Here is a 21,708-nt window from a genome sequence, read left to right as displayed (position 1 = left end):
GAATTGTTGCAATCCGATGTTTGATAAGTCAAACGTTTCCTAAAATTACCAAACTCCTTTTTCTACATCGTTAAATTTTTCTTTTAATATTAGTTTTTCTATTAATTTCCCGATTTGAGATCCGACCAAAAATATCGATAAACACCGGTCCAATTCGGTAATTTAATTAATGTTCTTGCTTTGTTTTATTTGTAATTTTTACCAAAAATAACTTAGATATTTACAATTTCGTTGTTTTGTATGATTTTTCCACGTTAATCTACAATCCCCCTGCAAACTCTCGATTAACCCTCGTAATTCGCGTAAACTGTTGAACGTATCCACAAATTTTTATTTTCTAAATATCGAGACGTTTAACTCTCGGTTTTACCCTCGTATTTCGCGTACACTGTTGAACGTGTCCACAAACTTTTATTTTAATTTTTCTTTTCTAAATATCGAGACGTTTAACTCTCGGTTTTACCCTCGTAATTCGCGTAAACTGTTGAACGTATCCACAAATTTTTCTTTTCTAAATATCGAGACGTTTAACTCTCGGTTTTACCCTCGTAATTCGCGTAAACTGTTGAACGTATCCACAAATTTTTCTTTTCTAAATATCGAGACGTTTAACTCTCGGTTTTACCCTCGTAATTCGCGTAAACTGTTGAACGTATCCACAAATTTTTCTTTTCTAAATATCGAGACGTTTAACTCTCGGTTTTACCCTCGTAATTCGCGTAAACTGTTGAACGTATCCACAAATTTTTATTTTCTAAATATCGAGACGTTTAACTCTCGGTTTTACCCTCGTAATTCGCGTAAACTGTTGAACGTATCCACAAATTTTTATTTTCTAAATATCGAGACGTTTAACTCTCGGTTTTACCCTCGTAATTCGCGTAAACTGTTGAACGTATCCACAAATTTTTATTTTCTAAATATCGAGACGTTTAACTCTCGGTTTTACCCTCGTAATTCGCGTAAACTGTTGAACGTATCCACAAATTTTTATTTTCTAAATATCGAGACGTTTAACTCTCGGTTTTACCCTCGTAATTCGCGTAAACTGTTGAACGTATCCACAAATTTTTATTTTAATTTTTCTTTTCTAAATATCGAGACGTTTAACTCTCGGTTTTACCCTCGTAATTCGCGTAAACTGTTGAACGTATCCACAAATTTTTATTTTCTAAATATCGAGACGTTTAACTCTCGGTTTTACCCTCGTAATTCGCGTAAACTGTTGAACGTATCCACAAATTTTTATTTTAATTTTTCTTTTCTAAATATCGAGACGTTTAACTCTCGGTTTTACCCTCGTAATTCGCGTAAACTGTTGAACGTATCCACAAATTTTTATTTTCTAAATATCGAGACGTTTAACTCTCGGTTTTACCCTCGTAATTCGCGTAAACTGTTGAACGTATCCACAAATTTTTATTTTAATTTTTCTTTTCTAAATATCGAGACGTTTAACTCTCGGTTTTACCCTCGTAATTCGCGTAAACTGTTGAACGTATCCACAAATTTTTATTTTCTAAATATCGAGACGTTTAACTCTCGGTTTTACCCTCGTAATTCGCGTAAACTGTTGAACGTATCCACAAATTTTTATTTTAATTTTTCTTTTCTAAATATCGAGACGTTTAACTCTCGGTTTTACCCTCGTAATTCGCGTAAACTGTTGAACGTATCCACAAATTTTTATTTTCTAAATATCGAGACGTTTAACTCTCGGTTTTACCCTCGTAATTCGCGTAAACTGTTGAACGTATCCACAAATTTTTATTTTCTAAATATCGAGACGTTTAACTCTCGGTTTTACCCTCGTAATTCGCGTAAACTGTTGAACGTATCCACAAATTTTTATTTTAATTTTTCTTTTCTAAATATCGAGACGTTTAACTCTCGGTTTTACCCTCGTAATTCGCGTAAACTGTTGAACGTATCCACAAATTTTTATTTTCTAAATATCGAGACGTTTAACTCTCGGTTTTACCCTCGTAATTCGCGTAAACTGTTGAACGTATCCACAAATTTTTATTTTAATTTTTCTTTTCTAAATATCGAGACGTTTAACTCTCGGTTTTACCCTCGTAATTCGCGTAAACTGTTGAACGTATCCACAAATTTTTATTTTCTAAATATCGAGACGTTTAACTCTCGGTTTTACCCTCGTATTTCGCGTACACTGTTGAACGTATCCACAAACTTTTATTTTAATTTTTCTTTTCTAAATATCGAGACGTTTAACTCTCGGTTTTACCCTCGTATTTCGCGTAAACTGTTGAACGTGTCCACAAATTTTTCTTTTCTAAATATCGAGACGTTTAACTCTCGGTTTTACCCTCGTAATTCGCGTAAACTATTGAACGTATCCACAAATTTTTATTTTCTAAATATCGAGACGTTTAACTCTCGGTTTTACCCTCGTATTTCGCGTAAACTGTTGAACGTGTCCACAAATTTTAATTTAATTTTTCTTTTCTAAATATCGAGACGCTTAACTCTCGCTTTTACCCTCGTATTTCGCGTAAACTGTTGAGCGTGTCCACAAACTTTTATTTTAATTTTTCTTTTCTAAATATCGAGACGTTTAACTCTCGGTTTTACCCTCGTAATTCGCGTAAACTATTGAACGTATCCACAAATTTTTATTTTCTAAATATCGAGACGTTTAACTCTCGGTTTTACCCTCGTATTTCGCGTAAACTGTTGAACGTGTCCACAAACTTTTATTTTAATTTTTCTTTTCTAAATATCGAGACGCTTAACTCTCGCTTTTACCCTCGTATTTCGCGTAAACTGTTGAACGTATCCACAAATTTTTATTTTCTAAATATCGAGACGTTTAACTCTCGGTTTTACCCTCGTATTTTGCGTAAACTGTTGAACGTGTCCACAAACTTTTATTTTAATTTTTATTTTCTAAATATCGAGACGTTTAACTCTCGGTTTTACCCTCGTATTTCTCGTACACTGTTGAACGTATCCACAAACTTTTATTTTAATTTTTCTTTTCTAAATATCGAGACGCTTAACTCTCGCTTTTACCCTCGTATTTCGCGTAAACTGTTGAACGTATCCACAAATTTTTATTTTCTAAATATCGAGACGTTTAACTCTCGGTTTTACCCTCGTATTTCGCGTACACTGTTGAACGTATCCACAAACTTTTATTTTAATTTTTCTTTTCTAAATATCGAGACGTTTAACTCTCGGTTTTACCCTCGTATTTCGCGTAAACTGTTGAACGTGTCCACAAATTTTTATTTTCTAAATATCGAGACGTTTAACTCTCGGTTTTACCCTCGTATTTCGCGTACACTGTTGAACGTATCCACAAACTTTTATTTTAATTTTTCTTTTCTAAATATCGAGACGTTTAACTCTCGGTTTTACCCTCGTATTTCGCGTAAACTGTTGAACGTGTCCACAAACTTTTATTTTAATTTTTATTTTCTAAATATCGAGACGTTTAACTCTCGCTTTTACCCTCGTATTTCGCGTACACTGTTGAACGTATCCACAAACTTTTATTTTAATTTTTCTTTTCTAAATATCGAGACGTTTAACTCTCGGTTTTACCCTCGTATTTCGCGTAAACTGTTGAACGTGTCCACAAATTTTTATTTTCTAAATATCGAGACGTTTAACTCTCGGTTTTACCCTCGTATTTCGCGTACACTGTTGAACGTATCCACAAACTTTTATTTTAATTTTTCTTTTCTAAATATCGAGACGTTTAACTCTCGGTTTTACCCTCGTATTTAGCGTAAACTGTTGAACGTGTCCACAAATTTTTATTTTCTAAATATCGAGACGTTTAACTCTCGGTTTTACCCTCGTATTTCGCGTACACTGTTGAACGTATCCACAAACTTTTATTTTAATTTTTCTTTTCTAAATATCGAGACGTTTAACTCTCGGTTTTACCCTCGTATTTAGCGTAAACTGTTGAACGTGTCCACAAATTTTTATTTTCTAAATATCGAGACGTTTAACTCTCGGTTTTACCCTCGTATTTCGCGTACACTGTTGAACGTATCCACAAACTTTTATTTTAATTTTTCTTTTCTAAATATCGAGACGTTTAACTCTCGGTTTTACCCTCGTATTTCGCGTAAACTGTTGAACGTGTCCACAAATTTTTATTTTCTAAATATCGAGACGTTTAACTCTCGGTTTTACCCTCGTATTTCGCGTAAACTGTTGAACGTGTCCACAAATTTTTCTTTTCTAAATATCGAGACGTTTAACTCTCGGTTTTACCCTCGTAATTCGCGTAAACTATTGAACGTATCCACAAATTTTTATTTTCTAAATATCGAGACGTTTAACTCTCGGTTTTACCCTCGTATTTCGCGTAAACTGTTGAACGTGTCCACAAATTTTAATTTAATTTTTCTTTTCTAAATATCGAGACGCTTAACTCTCGCTTTTACCCTCGTATTTCGCGTAAACTGTTGAGCGTGTCCACAAACTTTTATTTTAATTTTTCTTTTCTAAATATCGAGACGTTTAACTCTCGGTTTTACCCTCGTAATTCGCGTAAACTATTGAACGTATCCACAAATTTTTATTTTCTAAATATCGAGACGTTTAACTCTCGGTTTTACCCTCGTATTTCGCGTAAACTGTTGAACGTGTCCACAAACTTTTATTTTAATTTTTCTTTTCTAAATATCGAGACGCTTAACTCTCGCTTTTACCCTCGTATTTCGCGTAAACTGTTGAACGTATCCACAAATTTTTATTTTCTAAATATCGAGACGTTTAACTCTCGGTTTTACCCTCGTATTTTGCGTAAACTGTTGAACGTGTCCACAAACTTTTATTTTAATTTTTATTTTCTAAATATCGAGACGTTTAACTCTCGGTTTTACCCTCGTATTTCTCGTACACTGTTGAACGTATCCACAAACTTTTATTTTAATTTTTCTTTTCTAAATATCGAGACGCTTAACTCTCGCTTTTACCCTCGTATTTCGCGTAAACTGTTGAACGTATCCACAAATTTTTATTTTCTAAATATCGAGACGTTTAACTCTCGGTTTTACCCTCGTATTTCGCGTACACTGTTGAACGTATCCACAAACTTTTATTTTAATTTTTCTTTTCTAAATATCGAGACGTTTAACTCTCGGTTTTACCCTCGTATTTCGCGTAAACTGTTGAACGTGTCCACAAATTTTTATTTTCTAAATATCGAGACGTTTAACTCTCGGTTTTACCCTCGTATTTCGCGTACACTGTTGAACGTATCCACAAACTTTTATTTTAATTTTTATTTTCTAAATATCGAGACGTTTAACTCTCGGTTTTACCCTCGTATTTCGCGTACACTGTTGAACGTATCCACAAACTTTTATTTTAATTTTTCTTTTCTAAATATCGAGACGTTTAACTCTCGGTTTTACCCTCGTATTTCGCGTACACTGTTGAACGTATCCACAAACTTTTGTTTTAATTTTTCTTTTCTAAATATCGAGACGTTTAACTCTCGGTTTTACCCTCGTATTTCGCGTAAACTGTTGAACGTGTCCACAAATTTTTATTTTCTAAATATCGAGACGTTTAACTCTCGGTTTTACCCTCGTATTTCGCGTACACTGTTGAACGTATCCACAAACTTTTATTTTAATTTTTATTTTCTAAATATCGAGACGTTTAACTCTCGGTTTTACCCTCGTATTTCGCGTACACTGTTGAACGTATCCACAAACTTTTATTTTAATTTTTATTTTCTAAATATCGAGACGTTTAACTCTCGGTTTTACCCTCGTATTTCGCGTACACTGTTGAACGTATCCACAAACTTTTATTTTAATTTTTCTTTTCTAAATATCGAGACGTTTAACTCTCGGTTTTACCCTCGTAATTCGCGTAAACTGTTGAACGTATCCACAAATTTTTATTTTCTAAATATCGAGACGCTTAACTCTCGGTTTTACCCTCGTATTTCGCGGCTTAAACCCTTTTTCGTTAGTTAAAAATTAATTGGGCCGATATTTCCAGCAATTAAATGCAATTTTCACAAATTTATACACAATTCAACGAACTTATTTTCATTTCCGGAACGTACAAACGAAAAATATTGACGATACTCCAGGTTTTCCTGGAAATTTGTTTGTACAGTATTATTATCGATGGTTCGCTTGTTTTCACATCGAATAGAAATATAAATCGAATTGTATATAAATAAAAGTTATTTTTCAAAATTCCTTAGTTTGATATAAGAAAACGATCATAGAAGTACCTGGTTTGACCTAGAGATGGCGGTAGTTTTGTTTGTATCAGTACACGATGTGTACGGCGAATAATTCAAGTTTGAATTGCTAATACGTGCTCCCGATTCGCCAGATTTAGCCTCCTGTGAATCGGTTGTCAAATATTTTCCAACAATGGGGAGAGAAATACGTTTTTTTTTTATTAGGCCACGTACTTTTTGGATAATTTTAGTACTTATACGAAATTTATCTTATTTCATCTATGACAGATGATACGGAATGAAAAATTATTAAATAAAAAAGCGACACCGTGTATTATAACGACTTGTTGTTAAAACGAGATTGAGTGAGTAATTTGTTATTTGCGGTTGATATATCGCTACAAGGCTCATTAACGCTTTTCAACTGAGTGAAATACTGAAAAATATCATCAAGCCGAAAGATGTATTGGAGTTTTTCACAGAGGCGCCGCCGTTTCCTGTCTCATTTATCAAAAATCTAAATCTATATATTCCATAAACGATTTACTTATTTATTCTTATAAATAACCAACTGACATCGATTACGTTTGATTTTTAATACGATATGTCATGATTCGACTGTCAAAAAATGGAACTGTAGCGTTCCAAATTCCCTAAAATAATTGGCAGTTTTAGAAACGTCAATTGAAAATAAAGTTAGGTTAGGTTAGTGGCATGTTAAAACGTCATTCACGAAGATAGAATTTGAGGTATCGATTGACGTAAAAGAAGAATCGAAATATCGATTGTCGAATGTCAAAAATTATAGTTGCGTTCAGCGATGCTTTTTGATAAAAGTCGAAACGTCAAAAAAGTGATATTTCTTTTAAAAATTATCAAAAAAAAACAGGCGAGACTTAAAATCAAGAACATTTAGATGCAATAATATATCGAAAGTTCTAAGAAATTAAAAAAAATTCATTTATATACAGGGTGTCTCACGACGAAATAAAACTATCTGTATATATGGTAAAATACTTATATTAAAATCATGAAAATTTCTACGTTTGAGTTTTCGGATACGATCTTTTTAAATAAAATATTTTCAAAGATGGCCGACTTCCGGTTCTATCGGAAATCGAACGTAACTTTGTTATTTCAAATAGAACACCCTATATATTAATACATTTTTGAAATCTACGTAAAATTTTAGTATAATTTTGTCTGAAAACTTTTTTCAAAAATATCATACTTTTCGAGATATTGATTTTTTTGTAAAAAATTTTACTCTTAGAAATTGTTTTTTTACGAAGATATCCTCGAAGATATGGAAATTGTTTTTATTCAGTTGTTTTAAGCAAAATCAGATGTATTTGAATGTATGTTGAAAATTTTTCCATTGTATACAGGGTATGTATAAAAAGTGTTCAAAATATAACTTCGTATATATCAATTTTTTTATTTTTTTAAATAGAACCACCCGGTTTTTTATATTTTAATACATTCAGGGGTGAAAAATAAGGCAAATTCTTGTATACTTTCCTACTCCCGAATGTATTAAAATATAAAAAACTAGGTGGTTGTATTTAAAAATTCATATTTATGAAGTTAAATTTTGAACACTTTTTATACACACCCTGTATACAATGGAAAAATTTTTAACGTAGATTCGAATACGTCGAACCTTGCTAAACGCAACCGAACAGAAACCATTTCCATATTTTCAAGGGTGTCTTCGTAAAAAAATAATTTATAAGGGTAAAATTTTTTACAAAAAAATCAATAACTCAAAAAATATGCATTTTTCGAAAAAAGTTTTCAGATAAAAGTTTACTAAAATTTCACGTAGATTTCAAAAATGTATCAATATACAGGGTGTTTTATTTAAAATAACAAAGTTACGTTCGACTTTGAAAATATTTCGCCATATAAACATATATAAACGAAAAAACCCAACACGGAATACTCTTCAAATATAGATGGTCCGATCGTAGTAACACCCTGTACGAATAACTACTCGAATAAAACATTATGAAAGAATAAATTTCATAATATAAATTCCGTCGTACATTCTGAATAATAAAAGTCTTGTCTTTGCGCCAGTCGAGGAATATATTAAAATCTATCTATATTATTAGTTAACATCCTAACAATCCCGACGTACAGTTATATTAGAAGTTTCCCGTTATATTAAAGCAGCGATATTCACATTTTACATATTAATGAACAATTTATCGAGTTAAATTCAACGAGGGAGGTATACGTCTACACGTATATGTATCGATACAACCACTAAACTATCAATAAAAACTATAAACATCGTATTTAACGATATCGAAAAGACCTACGACACGTTACCGCTGGTAACACCGCGGTGCGAATGTATTTAACATCTGGAATTTCGATTTTTTCACCCTAATTAAAAAAAATTAACGAAAATAAACTACCAGAGTGGACAGTGTCATAAACGAAATTGATGTTACGGGGTTTTTACGACCCCTACGAATATCTCCGTTATATATTGCGAGATATAGATCTTATTTTGTCGAGGAGATTCCAAAAATAACACCGATGGAAGCGTTTCCATTTTTCGTGTGCTCTTTAAATCTACATTAATGATTTTCTTTGTCTGTCCTACATACTCCCCTTTAGTTCTTTGCTCCCTGAAGTCGTTAACTTGGTTATCGAAACTTGTGTCAGACAGGTGGTTTAAACAGTTTAAACTTCATATGATGAAAGATATATTTGGATTTAGTATCACCCCCTCATAACTTTCACCTTGTTTCTTAGTTTCTTTACATGTTCGGTGATAAATAGATTATCGATTTATCGCCATTTTTGTGGAACGTAATTATTTTTTTCGATTAATCGTAATTGTTGACGTTGAAAATATTCGCGTGTGTCGAAATCGATTCACCGCAAACTTTCGATTTACTACTAATCAAAAACCGACTTCTGCAATGTAATTTTGCACGATTCTAGTGATGTGCGGCCTTCTATTATCATACATAAAAGAAAGTTCGTCTCCAATGCAGTTGATATAATATACCAAATACATTGCCAAAATTTCGATATATCTAGCAACTGTTAAATCTTTTCGACCGTCACCGCCATCGCTCCCACGAATAACATCAGGGATAAGTTCGTCCTCCTACAGAAATTGCACCCTAGAACATGCAGGAACCACCTCCATAAGCACTTCGCTCTTTAAAGCAGTAATCTGCAAATCGCTTTTCAAAGCAGCAATCTGCAAATCGTTTTTCAAAGCAATAATCTGCAAATCGCTTCTCAAAACAACAATCTGCAAATCGCTTTTCAAAGCAGTAATCTGCAAATCGCTCTTCAAAGCAGAAATTTACAAAAAAGTAATTTACAAATCGCTTTTCAAAGCAACAATCTGCAAATCGCTTTTCAAAGCAATAATCTGCAAATCGCTTCTCAAAAAAAACAATCTGCAAATCGCTTTTCAAAGCAGTAATCTGCAAATCGCTCTTCAAAGCAGAAATTTGCAAAAAAGCAATTTACAAATCGCTTTTCAAATCAATAATCTACAAATCGCTCTTCAAAGCAGAAATTTGCAAAAAAGCAATTTACAAATCGCTTCTCAAAACAACAATCTGCAAATCGCTTCTCAAAACAACAATCTGCAAATTATTTTTCAAAGCAGTAATTTGCAAAACGTTTTTCAAAGCAGCAGTCGAATTCAGAAAATCCCATAAACACGTTTGATTTGTTTAAACGTTCCTACGTATATAAATGATAAGATTAAGCATATTAAATAATTAATAAGTAATTTATATAGAGTTAAAGTCTTTTCTTTGTAATCTTTCATTCCTTTTTTGACTAACACCTGTCAAACGCCCGTTATTCTGGACCGCAATTTGAAATATTTAATCTATTTCCAAGTAGTAATCTATCGAGTCCAGACAGTACGGAAATGAAAGCTGTAAATTCTCCTGGAAGCTTTCCAAAGCAATGTGACATGACTGTTGTTATTTTGGTCAAAATTTTACCGAAAAAAAAAAAAAAAAATCGAATCATCAAATTTACGAGAAAACCATTTAGGATTTATTAGTTTTCGACATACAAATACAAAAATGAAAAAAAAAAACGGATTATTTTCGAATATTTATTTTACTTACGATTCGTTCCTTTAGAAACCATGTTTCCCGTTGTCGATTTCACTAAAAACTATCACGCAAACACCATAAAAAAAAAACTATCCCATCGTTTAAATTTATTATTTTTTACGGGAAAAACCGTGCGGATCTTTTCAAACTTGTTTGCGACGTTACGTCGTCGTCGTAGTCCGCCGTATGTGTTGTATGAGTCCGCCGATTCTTCGGTATAGGACGTACAGGACAAACTGAATCTTGATCGAGATTTAAATGCCGAAGATAGAAAATTGAAAGATGGAGCGCGCCGACGAAAACGGCAAGGGATGCTCCCGCACGTCTACCGTTTCGGATAGAAAAAAAAAAATGTTTTTATGGACACGACAATCTTTTTTTCGAATTTTACGTCTAAACACTTACGACACATGAGTTGTAGCACGTTTTATTTACGCCTCTTCCCGATCAAATCGTTCAATAGTACCAGAAATTCTTGATAAAAGGCTCTGTCGTCGACGCGCCGCGTTCCTTACCATCGGTATACGTAATAACTAATTACAATACGGAAATTATAACTTTAAAAACGTCGATCTATGTACAGAATCATCACGTTTACGTAGAAGATGAATTACACTTGCGTGGTGCGTTCGTGCGAGCAGGTATCCACGCGGAAAATCTCGGAAAAGTCTTTTACAAATCACTTTATGTGGAAATGAAGATTTACGTAGACAAAAATGGATCCAATAATCGTCATTCTATCAGGTTGACTCTTTTTTTCCCCCAATTTCTCGATTATTACACCTGCAGTTATCAAAACTTGCCGGGTGGTTCATAAATTATCCACCCCGTATATATTAAATGAACTGTATAAACGGTACACGTTATTTTCGAAACCGTTTTTCATACGCGCGTCTATTTATGCTTCAAAATATCGATTCTCGGAATAATCGCCGTTGATTTTTTAAATGTAACTGTCAACGTCGACATAATTCTGGCACGAGAATTGATTTCGACCGAAAAACGCCTCACTTAACCTAATTAAATCGTGTCGCGGGTGGAAAATTTGTTAACATTCTGCTCAATTTTCAAATTGTCACATTTGAAATGAAGTTACGGCAACGACACGTACGTTCGACACAAACGAATCGTTTTACAACTTCGATTACACGACTCAACTGATTCACGTCGCGCCGACGCGCTCGTTAACGGTTAAGAAAGATTTTAATGTTTCCGCTTGCTGTTACAAGATGGCCGAAACTATATCTGTCGCTTGTCTAAAAGCTCTAAAAAGACACGATTCTTCTTTCTGTGATAAATCGCGATCGCGGGTGTTACCGGTACGACCCGGGGGCCGGAAAAGTCCCTAGGGCCATCGATATTGTAAATTTGAGGTACCTCGTATATAATATTATGTTTGGAATTGATTCAGTGGGTTTTTTTGTATCTGACCAAATACCTTGCGGTCAACATTCAATTGTTGTATTGTTTCAAAATAATTTCGATTTTTATTGAGGTTATCGACCTGAATATTTTTTTTTTTTTCGACTAGTAATGATTTTGTTTCACCCTGTCGTTAAAATTACGCCAAGAAATGCGGTAGATGTTCCAGATGATGCGTTTCGCTAACAAGTTTGTCGTTTTATTACAAATTACGAATCCTTATACGTTGTACGACATTTTTTATTAACTCGGAAGTGATTATGGACGTCGTGTCTTATCGATATGGAGTTCAACCAGTTTTCATGTCGATTGTTACACCGATTAAAGATTATCTACGTATCGGTATATATTTCAAATTTCCACTATCGTTTTATAACGTTTCCAAAGAGCAATCAAATATGAAATTTATTGGAAACTTACTGACAATTTTATTACTCGACGCAAAGACTTGTAATCGCTAAAAGATCGTTGCTTAATTTACGTAAATTATACAAGGCGATTCGGTCCACGATGTATTAAATCTTCTTTCTGAAAACCAACAACGAATATTGATTTCACGAACACATTTCGAATGTCTGGTTGGGTGCTTGAGTGGTGGCGATACGTCCTAAATATGTCAATACGTCAACGTCATACGTCATTTACTTTGTTTATATTTCATTTAATTATACGTAAGTATAGAATAGTATCATCCTGTATTTCTTATCTAATAAAATTTAATGAGAAACATCTAGTTATTATTAAATTTTCTCTGATCTATTTTAAATAATGTATCCAGGTTAATTAGCGACGTTTGTTTGTTTTTAATGGATTCTTGATACGAGACCGTTTGCTTATTCATTTTATTCTTTTTGATTCGGTATAGTCGAATATCTTTTTAATATTAACGATCATTTTATGCAAATATTTAACTTAAAAAGGAAGATATTGTAAGTAAAACGGCGCTTTCCATAGCGATAAAAATTCCGTTGAAAAAACATAAATTTATAACTTTGTTTTCGTACTGTGTCTTTTATCTCGTACAAATTCGATTCTAGAAATCGTGGTTAATACAAATACCACTAATATCGATTATTAAAATCGTTTATCGCGATAAGAACAAAAAAATAGAAGAATTTGACAGGACTCCTATTAACATAATGTTAAAGTAGCAACTCGATCTTGTTCAAGTCGTATTGGTGTTAAAAAAGAAGTAGAATTTGACAGAACTCTTATTATTATTATTATTATTATTATTAAAGTAGTAACTTAATCATATTATATAAGTCGTATTGGAGTTAAAAAAGAAGTAGAATATGACATAACGGTATTAAATATCCAAGTTTATATACAATATTTAAAAATATTCAATTATTTTGTTGACCATTTAAGTGATAATGGAAATAGACAGAACAATAAATACTATAAAACATAACAATTATTTATGGTGTGTATTCTATTGAAAGTGACTGTTCGTGATGTTAAAACGCGAATTATGCCACGGGCACTAATTATATATACAAACTGTGAAATCTTCCATCTTTACATTTATCGGAAACGTTGAAATATACGAGGTGCGATCGAAATTTCTTCTCAACTTCCTCGGTTTCTAACCGTTGTTGCCACATTTAAAATATAGAATTACTGATATTAATTCGTATGAAAATTAAACTATTTTAAATTCGTTTTTTGTTATTCTTGCGATAAATTACGTGAACTATAAAAATAGCTTGAGAATAATCGGATTTTTTTGGTTTTGCCGCATTAATTCCCGTCGTATTCACCCCTTTGGCGGCGGTTAGTTTTTTTTTTCCTTATAAATTTCGTTATTATTACAAAAATACGCCGGAATATTCGCCTTTAAATACAGGACGTCCGATAAATCCTATAATTTTATGCAATATTCGATATAAAGAAAGATCGATGACCGACCGCCTTGTACGTCCGAAGTTAAAATTTTTTTTTGTTTGTCTAATGAAAGTTGACGAATGTTTCCCGCGGTTACGAGACAGTAGCAATAAACGATATCTTATATATATATATACAGTGAACGTTAATCAGACACGAATTTATTAGATCGTTCGACGACGTTTTCCATTCAGAAAACAATCGTATAAATCTTTAAACGAACGGCCGTTCGTCGATTGTGTCACGATTGAAAATTCTCGTACTATTATTACAATTTTTTTTTTTTTTTATATAAAACGCGTGCTTAACGATTATATCAGATACGGACTACAACGTCGAATAATTTAAGCTCCGTTTCACTTCCCGATTAGAGTCGGTCAGTTGTACTACGTACTAATCCGGTCCTGATCGCTATTTTCTCCTTTATAATCCTACCGTGATTGATTGTACGATTATCGTTCGGTATTTTTGTTTTTACGCGGTTTCTACGTTTTGTATACTATCGATTTAAATTTAAATTCCTAAAGGGGCGATCACACTAGCCGGCGACGTACGTTTTAACACAGCTATTATCGATTAGAGACGTAAATAAGTTATTTTTCAAAAAATATTCCATATTTGTATATAAGAAAACGGCGTTAGTTCGACCAATATGATATCGTTTCTTCCATATCGATTGTAAAATATCGGGTAGCAAAGTTTAGACGAGACCGTAGGAATATCAGCATCGCTTTGATCGATTAAATAAAGTGATAACTTTGGAAATTTTGAAGAAAATCGTCGAGGGGAAAGTACGTAAGCTAAAAGACATAATAGGCATTACGAAAAGTACGATACATCGTATATTTTGATCGAAAATATGAAAATGAGAAAACCGAGTTCTATATGGAAAGAAACGTAACAAAAACAGCGTCTCGAAGAAGTTTTCCATCGAGTCGAATAATCGCGGATGAAAATTGAGTCCATCACTTCGATTTCGATAGACGAAAAAAGACAGGAGCGGCTCCAAAGAAAGCGAACACCGTTCCATCTACAATCGTCGGTTTGTTGGGGTTATTTCCATTTAGTATCTGGAAAAAACGACCGCAATTGGTTAAGAAGAAAGCGCGCAATGCACCAGGTCACAAATTCCTCATTACAACGACCAAAATAACCGAATTAACTATTAAATTGAACAGATTTAACCTCCCGGGATTATATTTTGTTGACGGACTCGGTGGTTAAACAATAAAGTTGCGATGTCGGTGGTTAAAACGTCGACGATTCTTCGCGGGTACTTTTGGTACGATCCTCGTACATTTATCGGAGATTATAGCGATAATAAGTAACGTCGTAATAGCGTATTTGACTTTTGTGATTTTATGTTAACGCAAAACGGAATTTTAGGTTAGTTGTCACAATGATTTTTGAAAAATTTTTGAAACATGTCGAAAGAAAATAATCCTCCGAACGCGCAACCCCCCAAATCGTACCCGTATAGAAGATTAACGGAAGAAGCGGACGTTTTGGTACCACGACCGAGCATCATTTTACCCCAACTGCAAGAAAACGAAAAACGTTTTTTCGAATTAGTCGCTTCGGGTAAAATTCTTTACGACGAATTTTTTTTTTTTTTTTTTTGTTATTGTTATTACGTTTAAATACGTTTTCAGGTGACGTACTAGCCGTGAAAGATCATTTACAACAAAACCCCAACACGAACATAAATTGCACGAATTTCCAAGGAGTCAGCGCGCTTTTGATAGCCGTTCAAGCTCACTCCGACGCTATGGTCGAATTTTTATTGACCCGACCCGGTATAGATATCGGAGATTGCGCCTTACACGCCGTAAAAGACAATCAACCGCTAATATTAAAAATGCTCTTAGATAAAACCGGTCAAATATCGCCGAGCTTAGAATACGTCGGAGTGACGCACAGTTCCGATTTCCCCGATTACGTAACCCCTTTGATATTGGCCGCCCAATGCGGTCATTACGAAATAATAAAATTGTTGATCGAACGCGGACACAGTATGAGTAAACCGCATCCGCCGTCTTGCCGTTGTTCGGAATGCAGATCGCGATTGGAACACGACGATCTTCTGCACGCCGAAAGTTTGAGACTCAACCTTTATAGGGCGGTAGCCAATCCGGCATATATATGTTATTCGACGCACGATCCCATATTGGCCGCTTTCCAATTATCCAAAGAATTGAAGGAATCCTCGTTTTTGGTACCGGAATTTCGAGTCGCTTACACGGAATTATCCGAGGAGGTTAGTACGTTCGCGGTGGATTTAATAGCGTGCGTCCGTAGTACCAACGAAATGGAATTGATTTTAACCCAAAGCGCCGGTCTGCATTCATCCAACGTATTCCAATTTCCTAGATTAACTTTAGCTTTGGATTACAAACAAAAAACTTTCGTAGCCCATCCGAATACTCAACAAATCGTCGAAGCGGCTTGGAACGGAGACTGGCACGAATATATAATCAAACCTCGTATAATAAAATTGTTGTATCCCATAGGAAGGGCTTTTATGTTACCTATAATAGCTCTATTGAGTTTGGTAATGCCCAATTCGGGTCTAATAACGTTTTGGAGTATACCTTTAAACAAAATGTTGAGTCACGTATCTTCGTATTTGATATTTTTGATAATCATTTTTTTGGAATCGAATTTAGATAAGACGAAACAAAAAAGGAGACCGCCCGATTCGGGTTTGGAACCGATTATTGTAATTTTCGTCGCCGGTAACGTTTGGAGTTTAATAAGAATGTTTATACTATTAGGACCTTACAGATTTTTCAAAAGTCTTTGGAATTGGCACGGCATTATAAATAACGTTCTATTCCTGTTGACTTTTTTATTTTGGTTAGCTTCCTATATCGACGTTCGAAATAACGATCAACAGGATTTGGAAAGGAAATATTGGCATCATTTAGATCCTTTATTAATCGCCGAAGGTTGTTTTTCGATAGCCACCATCATGGCTTATTTCAAACTGATGTTTTATTGTCGATTGAATTATTACATGGGACCGTTACAAATATCTTTGGGAAAAATGTGCGCCGATCTGGCCAAATATATAATTATTTTCGTTATAGTTATAATTTCGTTTTCGGCCGGTATGTGTAGATTTTATCAGTACTACGACGGTATGGTTCAAATCGACGAAAACCAAATCAAAACCCAACAAGTTTCGTCGTTCGTCGATTTCGCTTCGACTTTAAAAACGTTCTTTTGGGCTATACTTTGTATGTCTCCTTTAGAATCGGCCGACGTTGTTATAGAAAATCTTCCGGGCGAAACTCCGGATACGACGATCATAAACACGCACGAATTCACCGAAGCCGTTGGGTATATAGTTTTCGCTCTATTCGAAGTACTCATCGTCGTAATGATACTAAATATGCTTATAGCTACGATGTCGGCGACCTTTCAAAGGGTTATAGATAATTTAGACGTCGAATGGACCTTCGGAAAAACCGATTTTTATATGGAATTTATGTTGCAATCGACCACCCCTTCGCCGTTCAATCTCGTACCGACTCCGAGCGGAATAAACAATTTCGTGAATTTGATTAACGGTAACGCGGATACGCCCGGTTGTTGCAAAACTAATAAAACGCCTTTCGAAACGCCTACGAAAAAAATGAACGATGTCGAATACGCGGCTCTCATGACGTTGTTAGTCCAAAGGTATTTTAGAGAAAAAGATATGGCCGAAGCCGCTTCCAGCGATTTCGATTTACTCAGACAAGAAATACACGAATTGAAGAATCTTTTATCGCAAATCGTCGAAGAAAAATAGATTCGATCGTAATTAAGTTTTATATATTGTAATTTTTTTATACTAAATATATTTATTTGTTAATGATCTTGTGGGGAAAAGCCGGATCTGTCCTTTTCTATTGTATACCACTACGACAAAAGATGGCGTTAGCGTGTAACTAACTTATTTCGAAATATTACTTTCTGATTCCATAAAAGTATTAATTTATAAAAGAAACAACGTTTATATGAAAAAAATTTGATATTCCATTACAATTTAGTACTTTTGTTATTATAATTATATACGTTACCGCCAAAAAGAAATTATTCTGTCAAATGTCAATTGGTAGAATCATATGTTAACGCAGATTCTAAATAATATACCATAACCTAAATTATTAAAAATTATACAATGTTATGAAATATTTGCTATGGATTTAGAGGATATTTTAATCTCTTATTAATAACCAAAAATGTTTTCGTGATTGTAATACTAATAACAGTAATATTTATATAATTACATAGTTTCGCGCCAAATACGAGGATATATATAAAGTGATTTCCCGGGTTCCCGCGCTGTTTGTTATTGTAGTGACACGAAATAACTTTGCTTTGGTAAGTCCTTTTAAATTTTAAAGCATTTTTTTTTCTAATTATAAGTACCTCTTTTATATAATATAGAAGTAAAAATGCCTGCGTACGATAAAGAAAATTTGGTTATAAAAACGGAAAAAATGGTTTTATCCGAAAACAATGGTAACGTTATACTCGACACGCCTTTGGTGAAATCTCCTGAAAAAACTAAAAAATCCATACAAGATGGAGACGATAATACGAATTTCGATCCCGAATTGGAACCTTTGTTACGCGAAAACCCCAGACGTTTTGTGATTTTCCCTATAGAATATCCCGATATATGGGCAAAATATAAAGAAGCCGAGGCCTCGTTTTGGACCACAGAAGAAGTCGATCTTTCTAGAGATTTGGAACAATGGAATTTGCTAACAAACGACGAAAGGCATTTCATATCGCACGTTTTAGCTTTTTTCGCAGCTTCTGACGGAATCGTTAATGAAAATTTAGTTGAAAGATTCAGTCAAGAAGTTCAAGTAACCGAAGCGAGGTGTTTCTACGGATTTCAAATCGCCATGGAAAATATCCATTCTGAAATGTATAGTATGTTAATAGAAACGCTTATTAGTGATCCCGATGAGAAGAAATTCTTGTTTAATGCTATCGAAACACTTCCTTGCGTTAAAAAAAAGGCCGATTGGGCTTTGAAATGGATCAGTTCGAAAAACTCGACATTCGGTGAACGAATCGTAGCTTTCGCCGCGGTCGAAGGTATATTTTTCTCTGGTAGTTTCGCGTCTATATTTTGGTTGAAAAAGAGAGGTATTATGCCCGGTTTAACTTTCTCCAACGAATTAATATCGAGAGACGAAGGTTTACATTGCGATTTTGCGTGTTTATTATTCACTCATCTAGTTCAAAAACCTTCGGTGGAACGTGTAACCGATATAATACGGGACGCGGTTAATATTGAACAAGAATTTCTATCTCAAGCTCTTCCGGTCAGTTTAATCGGAATGAATTCCGATTTAATGTGTCAATATATCGAATTTGTAGCAGACAGATTATTGCTCGAATTAGGTTGTAACAAAATTTACAATTCAAAAAATCCTTTTGATTTCATGAACATCATTTCCACTGACGGTAAAACTAATTTCTTTGAAAAGAAAGTCGGGGAATATCAAAAAGAGGGTGTTATCGATTCTGGAGATACAGATTTTAAAGTCGACGCCGATTTTTGAAAATTTCTTTATACTGACTACTTTCTAAATGTGATAGAAGCTAAATTTTCATTATATACTGTATAGATTATCAATTTTATATATTATATATAATTTTATTTTTTGTGTGAAACTAACTTTAAACATAATCGATTAAAATATTAATTTAGTTTAAGTTTTATTAAATCAAATAGAACTGAATATATTTATTTCGAATAGTATTGGCCTCGGGTTTAAAACGATTTATGAAAACTTTCAATTTTTGATGAAATTTTTCCGAAGGGGTATTTTATTTATACTAAAAAAATTGTAAATGCCACCAGAATCACGTATATTGCCTGTAATTTAAAAATAAATAAATATGTGAAACATATATAGTTTTAATTTCAATCACCTTTTTATTACTACAAATTGAACAAGTTTCTAAACGACTGGGTAAGTTTTTAACATAATTTTTATGGTATATAATATAGTTCACTAATTGTGTTTATATTAGCTTAATAATGATTAACTATACAGTTCAATAGGATTTCTTTAATTCTTATTCAAAAATAAAATAATAGTATTATGATAAATTTAGAATACTCTAGTCCGATCCTGCTGTTTGTTTACATTACCGACCAGTCCTGTTAAATCGACTACAGGAATGTTGACGTCACACGCAGCCATAGTTAACACAGGTCAGGGATCACTTTCCAAACTGCAATTGACGATCGTATATATTTGGTGATTTTTTCTTTGCTAAATTTTCCAAAAAAAAAATACCTTTTACATAACAATAAACTAAATAGAAACTTTTTCAAGAGCACACATTACTTAACAAACTTTGGAAAGTGAACTGTAACAATATGGCGGCTGTGACGTCACACCCCGGTTGTCTAGTGAAACTTCAAAACGTCATTGCTTAAAATATTACAAAATGAATAGAATTTTTATATAAAGATTATTGTTTTATTGAATGTAATTGAAAATAAACTCAAAATTGAGCTAAGGCACAAGCACTTTAATGTTCCATTTTGAAATTTGGCAGGTTCCTTCGTCAATGTAAACAAACTGCAGTACTGGACTGGCTCACATGCTTCTTACGACAATAGATATTGAATTGTGGTTTATTTTAAAAAAATAAAACAGTGAAAAGTTGATTATGAATTATTTTATTATTAAAAAAAAATACAAACTAGAATTGCACCAAAGTAATTAGAATCCAGCTTGTTCCAGTCTATCTAATTGCTGACCTAATTTTTCTTCCTTAGTTTTTCTACTTTGTGACAAAATTTTAATTTTAATAAAATCACTAACGAATTTATCGACGTCTATATCTCCGTTTAAAAACGATTCGGCTACTCTCTCACTCTCTATGTCGGCCTTTTCTGCTTCTAACTTAAGTTGTTCCTAAAAAAAAACTTTATACTAAAACCAATTATTTAATCGTAATTTTACCTGTATATTTCTCGGAGCGTATTTGTCATATAATTGTTGATACACAGAATGTAATCTTTCATTTTCAAACGCCAATTTTGTTATTTCTTCTAATCTATTTTCTACGCTTTTTTTCAGTTCTTTTAATTTATCTTCTTTACTAAAGTTACTTTCTGCTAGTTCTTCAACGTTTTGAATTAAACTGTCTAAAGCTTTGTTTTGTTCTTTAATAGGGGCAAGTTGTTCAATAAATTCGTCCTGTTTGTCTGTATTTTCATTCAAAAATTGTAATTCGTCTAAAGTTAACGTCGACAATTCTGGAATAGACAGAATTTGTTGTGGGTGAGGTGGAGGTGAAAAACTCTTCATATTTGAGAACGTGGAGAAATTTATTGGACTCGCCCGAATTTCGCCATCTGAAATTTCAATAATAAAAACTAGTTTTAGACAAATAAAAAATATTTTTTTACTTATTGGAATCGTAGGTGACATACTCGCTGATTGATTAACAGCTAAAGGTGGTGGAGTTCTTTGATACTCTCTTATAATTGCTTGTACTACTCTACCTAAATCCGAATGTACAGTCCACTAAAATAATTTATAAATTCAATCCGAATAAGCGAAATCAATTTTATACTAACATTAAGCAAACCAGGGGCTGAAGTAATATCACCGTCACTAGTTATCCAAGTATGTACTATTGTGGGTATTATTTTTAACGAAGGTTTTTCATTGGGAAAATCTTTAGGTAAAGATACTTTTAAACATAAATTGTTACCTCCAGAATTAAAATATAAATCATATTCTTCTCCTTCGATAATTTCAGCAACGCTAAAAATTATACTGAAATATAGATTTGGAACCTGACAATTCATAATATTTACTTTTCATTAAATATCTTTAAAGTATTTATTTGATGTTTGCGGATATCATTTGCTTTTAATAATCTTGGTAACATTTCATTAAAAAAAATGTTTTCAAGAAGGTAGAAATAAATCAACAAAAATATGACGCGTGACTTATGTTTTTTTATATAAAGCTAGTTGGTTTATTGGAACTATTGAATACATTGAACCTACCGTATGATACATCGGATCTACTTATGTCAAAATTTTTGACATTTGACAAA

The 21,708-nt window shown here is 33.3% G+C and overlaps 4 protein-coding genes across 5 annotated transcripts in view; 2 read left to right on the top strand and 2 right to left on the bottom strand.

Moving 5' to 3' along the window:
- Nucleotides 1-10,540, bottom strand: part of LOC130448899 (cardioacceleratory peptide receptor-like) — a 46,374-nt gene extending 35,834 nt beyond the window's left edge. For both annotated transcript variants that reach the window (XM_056786489.1, XM_056786497.1), the window contains exon 1: nucleotides 10,315-10,540. The gene's annotated coding sequence lies outside the window, so the exon portion shown is untranslated. The remainder of the gene's footprint in view (nucleotides 1-10,314) is intronic.
- A 4,495-nt stretch (nucleotides 10,541-15,035) lies between these two features.
- On the top strand, nucleotides 15,036-17,407 carry LOC130450177 (short transient receptor potential channel 5-like). Its single transcript, XM_056788412.1, has 2 exons — nucleotides 15,036-15,192; nucleotides 15,264-17,407. Exons 1-2 carry the CDS (start codon nucleotides 15,036-15,038, stop codon nucleotides 17,405-17,407), a joined length of 2,301 nt encoding a protein of 766 aa, XP_056644390.1.
- A 286-nt stretch (nucleotides 17,408-17,693) lies between these two features.
- Nucleotides 17,694-19,548, top strand: LOC130448878 (ribonucleoside-diphosphate reductase subunit M2). Its single transcript, XM_056786450.1, has 2 exons — nucleotides 17,694-17,982; nucleotides 18,049-19,548. Exon 2 carries the CDS (start codon nucleotides 18,057-18,059, stop codon nucleotides 19,179-19,181), a length of 1,125 nt encoding a protein of 374 aa, XP_056642428.1. The 5' UTR covers nucleotides 17,694-17,982; nucleotides 18,049-18,056; the 3' UTR covers nucleotides 19,182-19,548.
- Nucleotides 19,549-20,301: 753 nt separating this feature from the next.
- LOC130448886 (vacuolar protein sorting-associated protein 37A) lies at nucleotides 20,302-21,638 on the bottom strand. The gene is made up of 5 exons (XM_056786462.1): nucleotides 21,464-21,638; nucleotides 21,221-21,410; nucleotides 21,050-21,167; nucleotides 20,601-20,995; nucleotides 20,302-20,552 (listed from the first exon to the last, which is right to left on the bottom strand). Exons 1-5 carry the CDS (start codon nucleotides 21,535-21,537, stop codon nucleotides 20,358-20,360), a joined length of 972 nt encoding a protein of 323 aa, XP_056642440.1. The 5' UTR covers nucleotides 21,538-21,638; the 3' UTR covers nucleotides 20,302-20,357.
- Nucleotides 21,639-21,708: the final 70 nt, after the last annotated feature.

Source organism: Diorhabda sublineata, chromosome 1, assembly GCF_026230105.1.
Source record: "Diorhabda sublineata isolate icDioSubl1.1 chromosome 1, icDioSubl1.1, whole genome shotgun sequence".
NCBI lineage: Eukaryota > Metazoa > Arthropoda > Insecta > Coleoptera > Chrysomelidae > Diorhabda > Diorhabda sublineata.
Note: the sequence above shows the minus strand (reverse complement) of the source record. Positions and strands in the feature narration are given on the sequence as shown.

What these genes read in the sequence shown, in the direction of transcription:
- LOC130450177 (XM_056788412.1), top strand. Translation starts at nt 15,036, where the DNA reads ATGTCGAAAGAAAATAATCCTCCGAACGCGCAACCCCCCAAATCGTAC. An exon ending in TTTCGAATTAGTCGCTTCGG is followed by an intron (nt 15,193 to 15,263) that starts GTAAAATTCTTT and finishes ATACGTTTTCAG; the next exon opens with GTGACGTACTAGCCGTGAAA.
- LOC130448878 (XM_056786450.1), top strand. Translation starts at nt 18,057, where the DNA reads ATGCCTGCGTACGATAAAGAAAATTTGGTTATAAAAACGGAAAAAATG.
- LOC130448886 (XM_056786462.1), bottom strand. Translation starts at nt 21,537, where the DNA reads ATGTTACCAAGATTATTAAAAGCAAATGATATCCGCAAACATCAAATA. An exon ending in TTAAAGATATTTAATGAAAA is followed by an intron (nt 21,411 to 21,463) that starts GTAAATATTATG and finishes TATAATTTTTAG; the next exon opens with CGTTGCTGAAATTATCGAAG. An exon ending in ACGCTCCGAGAAATATACAG is followed by an intron (nt 20,553 to 20,600) that starts GTAAAATTACGA and finishes GTTTTTTTTTAG; the next exon opens with GAACAACTTAAGTTAGAAGC.